At 49.4% G+C, this 17,057-nt stretch overlaps 1 protein-coding gene across 1 annotated transcript in view; it reads left to right on the top strand.

The window, feature by feature from the left end:
* Positions 1 to 13,910: 13,910 nt before the first annotated feature.
* Trim71 (tripartite motif containing 71) overlaps positions 13,911 to 17,057 on the top strand; it is a 62,635-nt gene continuing 59,488 nt past the window's right edge. Inside the window, exon 1 of the mRNA XM_020162353.2 lies at positions 13,911 to 14,939. Within this exon, the coding sequence (XP_020017942.1) occupies positions 14,100 to 14,939 (840 nt within the window). The 5' untranslated portion in view covers positions 13,911 to 14,099. The remainder of the gene's footprint in view (positions 14,940 to 17,057) is intronic.

The raw sequence follows: 17,057 nt of genomic DNA on the forward strand, positions 1-17,057 counted from the left end.
GACCTGTCCCAAACACTTTCCAAAATGCTAAGGCTAAGGTCGAATGCCTGGGGCCACACAGGGATGGAGTCGTTTTGGCTGGGGGCCCAGCACTGGGGAGGCTGAGACAGGAGGATCTAGAGTTCCAGGCCAGGCTGGCTACTTAGCAAGACCCTGTCTCATAAAAAAGGGGGTAGGGGGAGTTAAGAGGATAAAGAGGTAAACATTCAAAGTACACTGTAAGCATCTATGGAATTACACAATGAGAGCCCTTCTATCACCAATGTGTGCTAATAAAAATAAATAAATTATACTGGGCCAGGCGCCAGTGACTCACTGAGAATCCTAGCTACTTGGGAGGCTGAGATCAGGAGGATCAAGGTCCAGGTCCAGCCTGGACAAAATTTGTGAGACCCCCATCTCCAAAATAACCAGAGCAAAATGGACTGGAGGTGTGGCTCTGGCTCAAGCTTGTTGATCCCTGTTTTGCCAGGTAAGCCCTGGGTTCAAACCCCAATCCCACCAAAAAAAAAAAAAAAAAAAAAATCCCATAAAAAAAAAAAATACTGGGACTCAATTTCTTTAAAATCACTGTGCAACTACTGACGAATGGATCAAGAAAATGTGGTATCTATACACAACAGAATTTTATGCAGCCATGAAGAAGAACGAAATGTTATCATTCACTGGTAAATGGATGGAATTGGAGAACATCATTCTGAGTGAGGTTAGCCTGGCCCAAAAGACCAAAAATCTTATGTTCTCCCTCATATGTGGACATTAGATCAAGGGCAAACACAACAAGGGGATTGGACTTTGATCACATGATAAATCGAGAGCCCACAAGGGAGATATGAGGATAGGTAAGACATCTAAAAAATTAGCTAGCATTTGTTGCCCTTAACGCAGAGAAACTAAAGCAGATACCTTAAATGCAACTGAGGCCAATGGGAGAAGGGGACCAGGAACTAGAGAAAAGGTGAGATCAAAAAGAATTAACCTAGAAGGTAACACCCACGCACAGGAAATCAATGTGAGTCAATGCCCTGTATAGCTATCCTTATCTCAACCAGCAAAAACCCTTGTTCCTTCCTATTATTGCTTATACTCTCTCTTCAACAAAATTAGAGATAAGGGCAAAATAGTTTCTGCTGGGTATTGAGGGGGTAGGGAGGAGAGGGAGGGGGGTGGAGTGGGTGGTAAGGGAGGGGGTGGGGGCAGGGGGGAGAAATGACCCAAGCCTTGTATGCACATATGAATAATAAAACAATAAAATAAATAAATAAATAAAATCACTGTGCAAGAAAAGCAGCATTGAAGCCAAGTGCTAATAATCCTGGTTACTCAGGAGGCAGAGATCAGGAGGATCAGGGTTCCAAGCCAGATCCTGGCAAATATTTCTGAAGACCTTATCTTAAAAAAAAACAACCATCACTCACACACACACAAAAAAGGGGGTTGGTGGATTGTCTAAAGTGGTAGAGCACCTACCTAGTAAGCATGAGGCCCTGAGTTCAAACCCCAATACTCACTGCTGCCCGCCCCCCACAAAAAAAAAAGCAACATTGAACTTCGAGCATGGTTAAGTGGTGCCTGGACTAAATAGAAGGTGGAAAAGTTGAAGCTCTCTTCCTCTCTTTCTGGTAAACAACTGAAGCTGAATTTGGAAGAGCTTTTCCCCATGGGATTTCACCTTGGTAGGCCTTTTTAACTTTTTGCTTGAAGGAGGCACAAGCTGGTGCTCTCACCAAGCCAGACTCACTAAGCCAGCCTCTGAGTCCTCTGCTTTGTGCATCGAGGGGCAGTTGATTTGGTTATTTTGGGAAACCATTTCATTTATGCTGTGTCCAGTGTCATTCCACTTACCATGTCTACAGGAATATTGATCTTAAGTCTTGTCCACCTGGAAAATTAAATCCAGCTCACAGATATTTTAAAACACTTGTGTAATGTTTCCACAAATACTTGAATTTGGTAGAATTTTTTGTGTTTTGGTTTTGTTTTGTTTTGTTTTTCAGTGGGACTGGGGTTTGGACTCAGGGCTCTGCATTTCCAAAGAAGGCACTCTAGTGCTTGAGCCACACCTCCAGTCCAATTTGCTCTGGTTATAGGAACTCTTCCTAGGAAATTATAAATATTTCTCTTAGACACCAAATAGAAATCCACTGGTGATCTGCTGTTGTCTATCTTTCTGGTTCTGAAAGCTGTAAGTCCAAGGTCAAGGTGCTAACTCAGCCTGCTTCTGGTGAGGGCTCTCTTCCTTCTTATCTTCTCCCTGTGTTCTCACAGGACCAGGAGAGAGGACAAGGACCCCTTTTCTAAAAGGTTTCTGCTTTTGTTTTCCTGCCTATTTAGATCCCAAATTCCTGTCCCCACGCAGCTCCCAAACCAGCCCAATAACAAAGCACCAAGGCATCTGAATTTCCCAGATGGCAGGTCTGGACAGACTGGGGCACTCTGCTTTCCATTCCCTTGCACTGTTTGTTTGGTTTTTTTTTTTTTTTGTGGTACTGGAGTTTGAACTCAGGGCCTGCACCTTGAGTCATTTTGCCAGCCCTATTTTCTGTTTTTGTATGCATGATGGGTGTTTTTGAGATAGGGTCTCTGGAACTATTTGCCTGGGCTGACTTCAAATCCTGATCCTCCTGATCTCTAACTCCTGAGTAGCTAGGATTACAGGTGCCTGGCTCTTACTGAGGTTTTCATTAGCACACAGTACTGGACAGGGAGGAAGCTGAAGATTGGGAGAAGGCTGCAGATTCAGGCAATTAGAGGCTACCACAGTGATGAGAGCAGCAGCATGGCTGTCATGGTGACATACAGAGAGCACAGCAGGCCTGAGCAGAGGACAGAGAACTTCGAGCTCAATTGCAGCTAAATTTATGATAGGCTGGAGAAGAGACAGAGACTCCAGAACCACCCTGCTTGGGTCGGACTCACACCTCCACCACTTCTTGTGTGGCCTAGGACTTCATTTCTCTGTGCTACAATTTCCTCATTTGTAAAATGGAATCACAATCCTCTTGCTGCAGCCTCCTGAGTGCTGGGATTATAGGCAGGGATCACCAGGCCTGGCTCTCTCTTCAATCCTGGAAGGAAGTATGATGGATTAATGGAAAAGTCCCAGGCTTTGGAATTAGACTCCTGGGTTCACATCTTAGTTCTGCCACTTCCTGGCTGTGTGCTGACCATGTGAAGGCTGCTTGGCCTTACTGAACCTTTGTTTCCACATCTATAAAATGAAGGTTATGCTCATTTGGAAGGTCAGGGTAAGGAGGAATGCTTCCTTAGTCAAAGCTGCAATGGCTACTAGTGCTGCCTGTGAAATCCCGTCCACCAGGGATGGTAGCTACTGTGGGCATAAAAGTATGTGTAGCTTATACCTGTAATCCAAGCTACTCAGGAGACAGGGATCAGGAGGATTCTGGTTCAGACCCAGCCTGGGCAAGTAGTTCATGAGACCCCTTCTCAAAAATACTCAACACATCCAGGTGCTGGTGACTCTCACCTGTAACCCTAGCTACTCAAGAGGCAGAGGTCAAGAGGTTTGTGGTTGGAAGCCAGCCCCAGGAAAATAGTTCGAGAGACACCCTATCTTGAAAAAAACCCATCACAAAAAAGAACTGATAGAGCAGCTCAAGTGGTAGAGTGTCTGCCTAGCAAGCATGAGGCCTTAAATTCAAACCCCAGTCCCATACACACACAAAAAAAAAAAGTGTGAAAACCTCCAGGGACCTCACTAGTGGCCTCCTGGATCAGAAATCTGAAGTTATATTCACCTGACCTCCCTTTCAGGGCAGGCCAGTCAGCTCCCCTCCAAAATAAGTTTGGTCCCTTATTCACTGATTTGAGAAAGGAGCGAAGCCCCTGGAAACGTGTGAGCTAGACTGTGGATCAGGAGACAAAGCCTCAAGCTGTGAGGGTGACTCAGGGGCAGGAAGAGTGCTTTCCATGCAGAGCCCACATTTGATCCGTCTGTTCCCCCCAACCTCCCAAAAAATAAAAGGCCTAGACAGGTTTTTCCTTTTGTTTTGTTTATGGTTTTCTTTCATTGCCTAACATCGTGACTACATTTTTTGGTGGTACTGGAGTTTTAACTCTGGACTTTGGGCTTGCTAGGTAGGCATTCTGCCTCTTGAGTCACAGCTCCAGCCCTTGTTTGTTTATTTTGAGACAGGGTCTTACTACATAGCCCAAGCTGGCCTCAAACTGGAGATCCCCTCCTATGTGCTGGGATTACAGGTGTGTGACCTCACATCCAGCACAAGAACATTTTACTGCTTGAGCCACTCTGCCAGCCTACAAGAACATTTTAAAGAAGTATAAAGAAGTGTGTGTGTTTTATGGGACTGAAGGTCAGAAAGGACAGGAGCAAATGGAAGAAAGTGGAACTGGTGAGAATTACTTGACCACAGGGAAGTTTTGTTGTTGTTTTATTTATTTGTTTTAGTGGAATTGCGGTTTGAACTCAGGGCTTCACACTTGCAAAGCAGGTGCTCTACTTCTTGAACTACACCTCCAGTCCATTTTACTCTGGTTATTTTAGAGATGGGGGTCTCATGAACTATTTGCCCGGGCTGGCCTTGAACCTAGATCCTCCTGATCTCAGTCTTCCAAGTAGTAAGGATTACAGGAGTGAGCCACCAGCTCCTGGTTGTTTTTTGTTTTTTGATACTGGGGATTAAACCCAGGCATGCCAGGCAAACATGCTCTACCTTGCTGGGCACCAGCAGCTCAGGGCTGCAATCCTAGCTACTCTAGAGGCAGAGATCAGGAGGATCGAGGTTCAAAGTCAGCTAGGGGAAATAGTTCTTAAGACCCTATCTGGAAAAAGCCCATCACCCGGGCTGGCAAAGTGGCTCAAAAGTGGTAAAGTACCTGCCTAGTAAGCATGAAGCCCCAACTTCAAGTCCCAGTACCCCCCCTAAAAAAAAAAATCTGAAAAACCCCTTCACAAGAAAGGGCTGGTGGAGTAGCTCAAGGTGTAGACCCTGAGTTCAAACCCCAGTACCACAAAAAAAAAAAAAAAAAGCTCTACTCTTGAGCTACACCCCCAAAACCCCAGCCTGACAGAAGTATTCTTGGGTCCACTGAGTCTCAGGCAGGATAATTGAGCCTGAGAGGGTGAGTAGAGAAACAGCTCACATACAGGTTTCCTTTCTGGGACAAGGACTATTTTTCATTATGATCCACAATCCAGGTGACTGTACCTAGTTTCCCAGTCAGAATCCACTCTGCCTGGGAAAGGTCTGCCCTAGCTCTAGAGACCCTAATTCCACCTGTTTGGCTAGTGTTTTGTGTTTTAGAGAGTGATCCTGCTGAATTAAAATTCAATTAATCCAACTTTAAGGGCAAGAAAAACTATTAGTGAGAAATCATTAAACAGCACATAAACCCTTTGGGGACATGGAGTAGTAGGAGAAGCACAGCCTAGCTTTTGTTAAGGTGCTTTTGGGCCCAAGGAGTGAACTGTTTGAAGGAATTTTAACAAGATAGTGGTCAAAGTGGAATTTGTTCTTGTTGTTTATTTAAGGCTTTACAAGGCCCTGGCAGGTCCCCTGGGTCTGGAGGGGAGAGTTTGGTAACTGTGGTGAGAGGTAGACTCTTAGGGGGGCGTTTTCTAAACCTGTGAGGAAGCAAAACAATTGGCCTGGAGGGGTCACAAGTCTCAGGGTCCTGAAAGACAAAGCAAGCCTGGGGGGAAGTGTCTGAGACTGCGGGTAGGGAAGAGACCTGACAGCTAATGAGCAGGGGATCTTGGGAGCGGAAAAACAGACTCACCCAGAGGTTGTTGGGACAACTGATGAAATGTGAATACAGTCTGTGGATTAGATAATAGGACTGTAGCAACATTAAATTTCCTGATTTTGATAACTGTACTTGGGTTGTAGAAGATAATGTTCACAGTCTTAGGAAATGCACAAGGAAGTGATTGGGGCACCATAGCTACAGCTCTCCTCCCAAATGGATCAGAAACCACACGTGTGTGTGTGTGTGTGTGTGTGTGTGTGTGTGTGTGTGCACGCACACGCGTGGGTAGATATGTACAATGTGGAAATGGCCGTGCACACGTATTATGGACATGTAATATGAATATCTTATGAAAGGCCAAAATGTTAACAATAAAAATAGTAAAACTAAATAAGCCTGCAGGATGCCAGTCATACCTACTCAGGAGGCAGAAATCAGGAGGATTGAGGTTTGATGTCAGCCAGGGCAAATACTTCCAGAGACCCTAATCTTGGAAAAAAAAAAAATCCATCATGAAAAAGGGCTGGTGGAGTGCCTCAAGGTGTAGGCCTTGAGTTCAAACCCCAGTACAGCAAAATAAACGTAAGTGATAAAAACTAAAGGAAAGGAGGAAGAAAAAGAGAGAAAGAGAAAGAAGAAAGAAAGAACGAGGTAGGTAAGAAATAAACAAAATGTTCATATCTGATCTTATTTTGCTTATATATTTTGGGTGCTGGGAATGGAACCCAGGGCCTGGCACACACTAAGCCAGTGTTCTACCACTGGCTACATCTCCAAGCATGATAACATTTATTGGTGGTTTCCCCCTGCCCAGGAATATACTAAAATAGGTGCTAATAGATTGCACAAGAATTAGGAGTCACCTCAAGAGAGGCTCTCAGTCGGTGAAAAGCCTTGCCCGTCCTGGCTCCAGCGAGGCCTGAGCTTTACTGAAGGCCTCTGGTGCCCAGCCCTTGCCTTCAAGGCTGGTAGCTTTCTGGAGGAGACAGACATCTACAAAATTAGTGCTGGATGTGCCTACAGAAACTGTGTTGGCAGCGTGAATGTGGGAAAGTGCTTCTCAGTCTTCAAGGAAACTGCCAGAAATGGCTTACTTCCCAGAACATGGGATACTTGAAGTAGGTTTGGGTTTTTGTTTGTTTTGGGCAGTATGGGTTTTGAACCCAGGACCTCATGCTTGCTAGGCAGTCATTCCACCAGCCCTTTTTTGTAAAGGGTTTTTCAAGATAGGGTCTCATGAACTACTTGCCGGGTCTGGCTTCAAACCTTGATCCTCTTGATCTCTGCCTACTGAGTAGCTAGGATTATAGGCAGGAGCCACTGGCGCCTGGTTTATTTTTGTTTCTTGAGGCAAATTATTGCTGTGTAGTCAGGCTGGCCTCAAATTAGTGACCCTGTTGCTTCAGCCTCCTGAGTGCTGGCAGTGGGATTACAGGAGTACACTAACATTTTGTTGTTTTTGGCACTGGGATTTGAACTCAGGGCCTCAAGCTTGCTCAGCATCACTCTATCACTTGAGCCATGCCACCAGCACCTTGAAGTAGGTTTTGAAGGCTGAGTGAAAGTCAGAGAAGGAGGTTGTGAGCAGGGGTGGAGAGACAGTTTGCAAAGCAGAAGGAAGAGTCAGCAACTGCCTGCAAGGGTTCTGTCAGTGTGTGTGGAGGGAGGTGGGCCCTGCAAAGCATGGGGCAGGAGGCCAGCCAGGTGAGTCTGCAATGAAAGGCATGGAGGAAGACAGCATGTGAGCTGGGATCTGAGGAAAGAGACCGCCAAGGATGCTGCAAAACCATGACCTACCTAGACAGAGGGCATGTCTGGAACAAAGAACAGAGGTCAGGCAGGAGCAAATCCCAAGGGATGGGGCTGGTAAACACCTGGACACTGAGAGTTGGCTGCAGGTGCGACTCTCAGAGAGTTGTGCAAGGTGTTTGCCTCTCACTTGAGCCTGCGCACTTTCACATAAGGCCTTGGTGGAAGAGTTCCCAGGTCAGAGTCACTCCAAGAAAACATCCTAGCTTGGGGAGAAAGGCAACTGTTGTACACTGTTGGGGGGAATGTAAATTGGTATGCAATTAGGGAAAACAGTATGGTGGTCCCTTGAAAAATTAAAAATAGAAAAGCCAGCTGGGCATCAGAGCTCATGCCTGTAATCCTAGCTTCTTGGGAGGCTGAAATAAAGAGGATCGTGGTTTGAGGCCAGCCCAAATAGTTCTTCAGACCCCCATCTAGAAAAAAACCAGGGAAAAATGAACTGGGGTTGTGGCTCAAGTGATAGAGTGTCTGCTGAGTTCAAACTCCATCACTGCCAAAAACAACAACAAAACAGATTTAAGACTCATACCTGCATATAAAATAGATAGCAACTGTGTGCTGGTGGCTCAGGCCTGTAATCTCAGCTACTGGGGAAGCATTGATTAGGTGCATCGAGGTTCAGTTTGAAGTGAGCAAATAGTTCTAGAGACTCTGTCTCAAAAATACCCAACATGAAACAGGGCTGGCAGAGTGACTCCAGTGGTAGATTGCCTACCTAGCAAGCATGAGGCCCTGAGTTAAAGCCCCAGTACCTCAAAAAAAAAAAAAAAAAAGGAGGACTGGGACAGAGCTGAGAGGTCTTAGGCAGCCAGGTATAAAGCAGTTTGAGGTAGCTTCTCTAGGAAAGAGGGAGTCCTGGAACTGGGGGACAGGTGGACGACTGAAGAATGGTTACTAATAAATGCCATAGAGCTTGTCAGCTGGAAATTCAGGCATTTGGAGTAAGGTATAACAGCATGGATTGACATCTATCTTTTGGTTTTTCTGCTATATTTATTTCAAGTGTAACTTTTATATTATTTTTCCCTTTTGATGGAAGACTTAGAGTTACATTTTTGAGAAGAGATTGGGAGCTTAGCTTTGACATTGCCAGTAACAGGTAATGGGGGGTCTTGAGGTGGGAGGACTGTAACTTCTGTTATGGAAAAGAAGGAGAATGTGACTGGTGGTGGTTGCACAGGTCCAGGGTAGCAGAGTGATGAGGCAATGACACACTAAAGGTAGTCAGGCAGTTTACAAGTCCCTCCAGCAAATGCTGAGTTTTTGTTTTTGTGGTGCTGGGGATTGAACTCAGTACCTCAGGCTTACTAGGCAGGTACTCCACTGAAAGAGCCATGTCTCTGGCTCTGTAATAAAACATTTTCACAAGCTTATTTAACCTGATAGGCTAGTACATATCATTCTTGCTACAGGGATGGAAAATCTTAGGCACAGAGAGGGTCAGTAAGTTGCCCAAGTACACAGTAAAGAGTAGGGGAATCAGGATATCAGCTTACCGGAGTTTTAAACTATTTTTAATTACCAGTACTGAGTGTTTACTCTTGTGTTTTAGATGTATAATTCCAATTCAAAACTTCCCTAATTTATAAAGTTCTAGGAAACTAGACTTTCCATCATATCCTATGACATGTTGCTATGAACTCAGTGTTGCTGAAAGCAGCTCACAGTCTTCTGTAATGGTCCCAAGGCCACAGTCAGAGTAGAGTGAAGAGGCTATAGCACACCATCCCCCCTCAATTGGTGGGCAGTGATTCAATAGGTGTCTGTGTTAGACTGGTATCTACCCCATATGCTCAAAATAGTAATTATGATGTAATGTTTATTTTATTTATTTATTTTTTGAAAAAGCACATACTCTGGAGATTTATGTATTTAAAAAAATTATGTGATTGCACCCGGAGGATGATGGTGAAAGGTGCAATTTTGACATCAAAACAGGAGGTTGCATGGAATATTTAATGAAAGGATCTGATGAGAAAAGCAGATTGGAAGTCAAGTTGCTGTGATGGAAATGTGGCCTAGCCCACAGTCCAGGGTCAGAGAGAGTGGCAGGGAATGGTGTCATCTTTGAAAACAAAGTAGGGTTACAGACACATGGGGTAGAATGCAAATTTACGGCCTACCTACTTTCAGGGCTGGTTTTCTTTTTTAAAAAAGTGGTTACTTATTAAAATAAGATGATTTGTTTTCAGGATTCAGGAAAACTGGAAGGCTGCAGGCTCCTCATCTCTTGCTAGGAAAGAGTGTTTACTAGTTAGGATGGCAATGAAAGTTTTAATTCAATATAGTTTATAGCAGGGGACTGTGTCCTTGCTTTTCATCTGGACACACAGAGCAGCCTTTTCTAGATCAGCCAAAGTCTTCCTAGGTTCTAATACTAATGTATTATTTACCTATCACTATGCCACATTAAAAAAAATCATAGCTGCGTTTCTATACAGTTGGGGTTAAATTGGATGATTGACAATTCCCTCTTCTCTGTAGTAAATGAAGTCTTAACTGAAATTAGGAATGTGCTATGTACCAATTTACACTGCAGGACTGCTTCCTGGCAACGTCTGTCAATCCAAGAAAAAAAAGGATGGGAGCAACTTTTCATGAAGAAAAATCAAACCTCCTGCACCTTCTCTTTCTCTTTTCTTTGTGCTTTATTCTGAGCAATTGTCCTCAGGAAACCAACTCACCAACTGCTGGCAAGTTTGATTCCTCTTTCTGGACTCACAGCCTTCCTGCTCCTCAAACTTTTACCTTAGAAACAGGGCTGCTGGGTTTTTTTCCCTTGTCATTTTTTCTTCTTCTTCTTCTTCTTTTTTTTTTTTTTTTTGTGGTGGGTGGGGCCAAACCGAGAGGGAGACAGCAGATCTGGGCCATCTGACCCTTCTGGCAATTCTCTTCATCTGTTTTCCTTTTGTTTTTTTAAAGAAAAGAATTTTAAAGCAATCAAAGAGAAGAAAAGAAACAGAATCAGGAAGATTCTAAACTAGCTCTGGAGTCAGGCTAGTATGCTGGAAAATGACAGGAGTATGTAGATTTGTGTGCGTGTGCAATTTACAGCTCTCAAATTAGGATGAAGAATCTTGTTCTGGCAGTGCAAGATGGCATGAGAAGCTCTGTCTCTCAACAATTGGTTTATTTTTGATGCTGAGAATTGAATTCACGGCCTCCTGAACATGCACAAGCTACCACTGAGCCACACCCCTAATCTCTAATTTATTTTTATTTTTGAGATTAAGTCTTTCCATGTAGCCTAAACTGACCTAGAATTCTGATTCTTCTGCCTCAGCCTCCTGAGGGCTGGGACTACTGCCATGCCTGGCTTCAGCCCCTAATTTCAGTGATAAAACCTTTATTTCTTCATGTGGCAGAGGAGGTGCTTAGTTTCAGTTTCATTGGATGCAGCTTCCCCACTCCTCACACATTTTTCTGGTGGTCACTGATCTCTACTTTTGCTCAGGGGGTAGGGAGGGTGCCCTTGAGGGCAGCTGAGGACTGAGACCATTCTAGTGGGGCTGCCAGGCTCTTCTGGGCTTCGGAAGCTGTCCTCAGACCGCACCTGGGAGCACTTAGGGCCCTGTCTTCCAGCACCTTTGCTCAGTTGAGTTGAGTTAAGGGCTCTTTCCAGGATGATCTCCCCCTGGAATATGATGAGCAAAATTAGGGACGTCTATGCATTGTAGTCCCTCTCATCCTTTATGACCCAGGCACGGTTGTCTTGTCTTCTTGTCGTTGAAGTATAATTTCTATGGTGAAATTTTGCACAGATCCTGAGTGACGTTTTATTTATTGGTAGGACTGGGTTTTGAACACAAGGCTTCCGGCTTGCAAAGCTTGTGTTCTACAGTTTGAGCTGCATCTCTAGTCCATTTGGCTCTGGTTATTTTGGAAATGGGGTCTTGTGAACTATTTGTGCAGGCTGACCTCAAACTGTGATCCTCCCTAACTTGGCCTCCCAAGTTGCTAGGATTACAGGCATGGGCTGCCGGTACTAGGCTAAATGACATTTATTTTAATTGAGACAGGGTTTTGCTGTGGCCCAGACTGGCCTGGAATTTGTGATCCTCTTTCCCCAGCTTCCTAGGGCTAGATTACAGAGGCGTGAGCCACCATGCCTGGCCATTTGTAAGTATTGACAAGTGTACACAACAGAGTATAGATTTTTATTTCATTCCCTCACAGTTTCCCCCTCCCAGCTTTTCATCCCCTACCTCCATATCTTACTTGTGCCTGTTCTAGAATGTCCTGTAAATGGGGAATCATAACAGCACGGATTTTGTGTTTGGCTTCTTTCTCCCAACATGATGTTTTGATGCTGATTATGGATTGTACCGGTTTAAATTGAACCAAGATATCACTCACGGTCAGACAAGAGTAAGATGGGGACAACTGAGGACCCATTGGCCTCCAAGGCCTGATACTCCCTAAATCTTGGCATGCTGCCCCGTGGTGGGCCCTTCCTAGCTAGTCTCTTTACAAGGCCAGCAAGTTCCTCTCCCAGAACCGCCCAGACAGCCTCGGGCACCACCCAGATGGCCGCGGGGCCGTCACCGGGTCGCCTCCTTGAACAGCTGCCCCTACTCCCATTAAAACTCCAAAGGGAGCTGGCCCCTCCACGGACCAGAATTCAGATTCGTTTAATTCCACGCATCCAACTGTACACAAAAGTGTGATGCGTTTGTGCTGGTCCCAGATTTGTAGAGTCCTTGAGAAAACGTAGAAGGAAAAAAAGAAAAGGTGGGGAAAACCGCAGCTCTCCGGAGGCAGGGGATATCAGCCTCCGAACAGCCAGCGTTTTAGAATGAAGTCTTTTCTTTTCTTTTTTAAATAAACGGAAGAGTCGCTCTCTGCTCCTCGCTCGGAAGGTTTCAAAGGTCGTCACACTGAGGCCCGGGGGCGTTCATCTCCCCAGCGGCCGGGAGAAGGGAGGAGGCTGGTGGGAGGGGGAGGGAGCACACAAAAGCGGCCGTGCCGAGAGGGCTAATGTTTCCTGTTTGCCTGGAGCCCCCTCCTCTGCGTCCCCTCCCCCAGCCCCCTCCCAGCACTCGGGCGGAAGTGAGTTTGCTCCTTTGGAGATTAAAAGGATTCCGAATTCCGATCAGTCCCAATAACCGGCGTTCTGGGAGGAGTAGAAGAGGCGGCAAAGCAGAGAAAGCGGGGGCACGCGGGCGCGCGCACGCAGCCCGAATTGGGGGAGTTGTGCAAAGCCCCAGGAGGCCAGGGCACCGCGAGAGCAAAGCCCGGTAGGCGCGGCGCAGCCGGGGCCACCCGCGTCCCGCTTGGAGACTCGTTCCTGAAGGAAGATGACGCAGGCTGGTGCCGGCGGCTTTGGCCACGCGGCTCCCGAACTCGCCGCGCGGGGCCCTTGCCTGTTCCACTGATTACAGCACGCCCGGGAGGAGGCTCCGTCCCCGAGGCTTGGGATCGGAGGGGGGGACCAAGGCGAGGGCGAAATGGCCCGATGACAAAGGAAATGTGATCCCCCTTCGCTGCCAAGGTTTCAGAGAGGACGGACGTGAGGAGGAGGAGGGGCGCGGGGCGCGCGCGGAGCTCGGATAGCATTGCACGACGGCCCGCGCGGAGCGGGCAGCGGGTACATCTAATATCTTCCTGCCGATGAATAATTCAGGGCGGCCCGCGGGGACCTGCGGCCCCGCGCTGCAGCGCGGCTAAGCCGGAGGGGAAGGAGTGCACGAGAGGCGCCCAGGCCGGGCCGGCCGAGGCGGGGACACGAGGGTGCCGGGCCGCGTGGGGCGCGCGTGCGTGTTAGCTCGGGTTGCCGCGGCCCGGCTGGGCCGGCGGGCGCGCGGGAGACTCGAAGCGCGTGGGACGCGCGTGCGTACTGCACGCGTGCGGCCCCGAGGCCGGGCCAGCACGAGGTGCAGCTGCGCAGGGGCCGACCGCCCTGAAGGGGAGGCTGCGCCTGGTCGTGCGCAAGGCCCGACCGCTGCACGCCGGGCCACCCAGGAGCCCCTGGCCGCCGCGTCATGCGGCGGGGCGGCCGGCGTCGCGCCGGGGGACACCAGCTTGGCGACGCGCTGCTCCCGCCTTCAGGAGTTTGGGGCTCCTTCCTCCTCCAAGAAGAGACGAAATCCGTTTAGCGAAAAGCAACACACCAAATACTCGTGCAACCAAATTCTGCTCTCGCCGGGACTGGATTCCGCCGTGGACTCTGAATTTGGGGGCTCCTCGGCTAGCGCGGAGCGAAGCCCCAGCTGCTCCAGGGAGTAGGCTGACCTCCCAGCCCTTGCTCGTCCCTCGCGTGCCGGGGCTTGTCCCGGCCTTCCCGCTTGGAAAGGCACGCGGCCCCCACGACCTCCGGGAGGAATCCGTGTCTCCCCTGCATAGTGGCATTTAATGCCTGTAGTGTTGGGCCCGGCAGCGCGCAGGCCGGACGTGGCGAGGCCGAGGGGACAGCGTCGATCGGGTGTCGGCTCCCGGATTGCAGGCGCCTAATCGATGCGTTTTTGTGAGTGAGTCGGTGGCTCCCCCACCCGCCTCGGCCGCTCTCTCCTCCTTCTCCTTTTCCTCTCTGGTCTCCTCCCTCCTGGGCCGGCTTGCAAATGGCTTCGTTCCCCGAGACTGACTTCCAAATCTGCCTGCTGTGTAAGGAGATGTGCGGCTCGCCCGCCCCGCTTTCCTCCAACTCGTCCGCGTCGTCGTCGTCCTCCCAGACGTCCACGTCGTCCGGGGGCGGCGGCGGCGGCCCGGGGGCGGCGGCGCGCCGCCTGCACGTCCTGCCCTGCCTGCACGCATTCTGCCGCCCCTGCCTCGAGGCGCACCGGCTGCCGGCCGCAGGCGGCGGCGCTCCTGGAGAGCCGCTGAAGCTGCGCTGCCCGGTGTGCGACCAGAAAGTCGTCCTCGCCGAGGCGGCGGGCATGGACGCGCTGCCTTCGTCCGCCTTCCTGCTCAGTAACCTGCTTGATGCCGTGGTAGCCACGGCCGATGAGCCGCCGCCCAAGAACGGACGCGCGGGCGCCCCAGCGGGAGCGGGCGGCCACAGCAACCACCGGCACCACGCGCACCCGCGCGCGGCCGCCTCCGCGCCGCCTCTCCCTCCGCCGCCGCCGCCCGCGCCTTCTCGTTCGGCTCCGGGCGGCCCCGCCGCCTCCCCGTCGGCGCTGCTTCTGCGCCGGCCCCATGGCTGCAGCTCGTGCGACGAGGGTAACGCGGCCTCGTCGCGCTGCCTTGACTGTCAGGAGCACCTGTGCGACAACTGCGTCCGCGCGCACCAGCGCGTGCGCCTCACCAAGGACCACTACATCGAGCGCGGCCCGCCGGGTCCCGCGGCCGCCGCCGCGGCGCAACAGCTCGGTCTTGGGCCGCCCTTCCCCGGCACGCCCTTCTCCATCCTTTCGGTGTTTCCTGAGCGTCTCGGCTTTTGCCAGCAGCACGACGACGAGGTGAGTGCGGGCGCGGCTTCGGAGAGACTGTCCAGGGGGTGGGGTGGTGCGTGCGTGTGTGCTCCACGCGGGAAGCAGTGCCCGTTTCAGGCTTGTTTTGTCTCTGGGTTTCGTGGCAGTCGTTAGTATCTAGTAGGTTATGGCCTGAAAAGACCCAAATTCTGGTGTCCCCCTTTGCTTTACTGCGTGGCAAAGCGTGACACGATTGATCTGGGGAGGGGAGGTGTGTGTGTTGATGGGTTGTGGGTTCCTTGTGCGGCCCGCCGGAGGCCTCCGATCGCGCGGAGAGGGCTCACCTTCTCTCATTTTTGTTTGTAAACCTCTCGGATTGTTGGGTTTAAGACGGTCATGGATCGGGAGGAGAGTTGCGTGGATGTGTGTGGAGTACATGTGCGGGTGTAGATGTGCGGTCCACGTGCGCGCTGGGCGGGGGGTGACTTTTTGTTGTCGTTTGGACAGCGTGGCAGTCGCTGCGTCCTTGTGTTGGTAAGGCGACGCCTGTAGATCTTGGAGGGCCAAGGGGCTGCCGTGTGGAGCCCTTATCTGTGCGTAGCTATTGCACGTTCTATGTAAAATTGTGTTGTGGCCCCTGAGCTCTCACGGCCAGTTGCCGTTTGGCTTTCTGGGCCCACGGCTGCACCCTGAGGTAGAAGGCGAGTCAGGACGACCTTACCCATTCCCTAAATCACCTGAGACTCTGGTGCTGCTCCCGCCGTCCCTACGAGGAACCGGTTTCCCTGGTTAGGAAGTGTCCCCACCCTGCTCACACACAGGCTGTATTCGCCTTGGGAAAATCCGGAGCTGCTACACGCAGCTAAAGCTGGGCGTACAGCAGTCTTTGGGCTTGATTCCGCTCTTTGGGCAGTCGGACAAACCTTTTCCGCTTTGGTACCGGGCCGGTACCATCTTGTACCTGCTCCAACCCACTGGAGGCTGGGGACCAGAGGGTTTGAGAAGCAGACTGCTTGAAAAAGGGGGTCTGTGACATAAACACATGGTCTTAGAGGTTTGGTGTGTGATCGCCACAATCTTGCCTTGGGGTGGGGGTGAGGGGGAACAGGAGATGCAGAGGCTTTAAAAATTCTGCGGGATTCGGAGCGGGACAACTGGTGCCGAGTACTGTTGAAGCCAGCACCGCGCCGCAGCCAAACCTGTTATTGGGGGAGGAGGGCGGAGCTATTGCCTGATAGCCTTAAGCCGATTTCGTTGATTGGAAAAAAGTTGAAATTCTAATTTTCAGTGAGCGCCTCCCTCTTCAAAGTTCCGTCCTAGTCTGAAGCTTGGGGGGTGGGGGGCCTGGCTGCCTTAAACTTTGAATGGGTCTCACAGTTAACTTATCTTCTGGGTGAATGTTCTAGCCTGTTCTTTTAGAAAATTCTAGGAACTGAAAGATGGAGCCAGTTTCCCTGCAGATTAGGATCGAATGGAGAGCGGGGGAAGGGAGAATTTGCCTCCTGGGATGGGCATTGAGTGTGTCACTTTTTATTTTTATTCCAAGTTAAAGGATCTACTTTTGTGTCTTTGGGCTAAAATTGTAGATGCTCAGCATTGCCATATTTAAAACCATTGAAACTGTGTGGGAGGGCTGGAAGTGCGAAGTGGAGCTCTCCTCACCCAGTGAGGGACCCGGATGCTCTCATGTCACTGTTTAACATGTGCTGTGATAGGTTGTGGTTGTTTAGAAAGCATTAAACTACTAACTAGGTTGTTAAAACAAATATCCCTTAAAAACAAAAATCTACTGTTTTGACCAAGATTCTACTTCTTGTTGGGTTTTTTTCATTTACACAAGAAAGCTTGGAAAGTATTAGATTACTGGATTTAGAATGCTAGGAAGTTGGAGTTTAAAGGTGTCAAACCAACCACGAAGAAGGCTATGGGAGAAAAAACAATCCTCCCCCTCAGTAGCGAGGTTCTTAAAGGCTGTCTGAAGTCTTCCCTTTCTTTGGATGGGAGTGATCATTAACGGTTTCAGAATATTGTTCCTTTAAAAAGCCATTGCCTGTGGCTGGGAAGGGGCCCTGTCTTGATGGTGACACACTGGACCCCTAAATCCATGTGTTTATACGTACCCTCTACTCCCGTTTTTAAAATATGCTGCTTCGCTGAGTTGCTTCC

This window comes from Castor canadensis, chromosome 5, assembly GCF_047511655.1.
Source record: "Castor canadensis chromosome 5, mCasCan1.hap1v2, whole genome shotgun sequence".
NCBI lineage: Eukaryota > Metazoa > Chordata > Mammalia > Rodentia > Castoridae > Castor > Castor canadensis.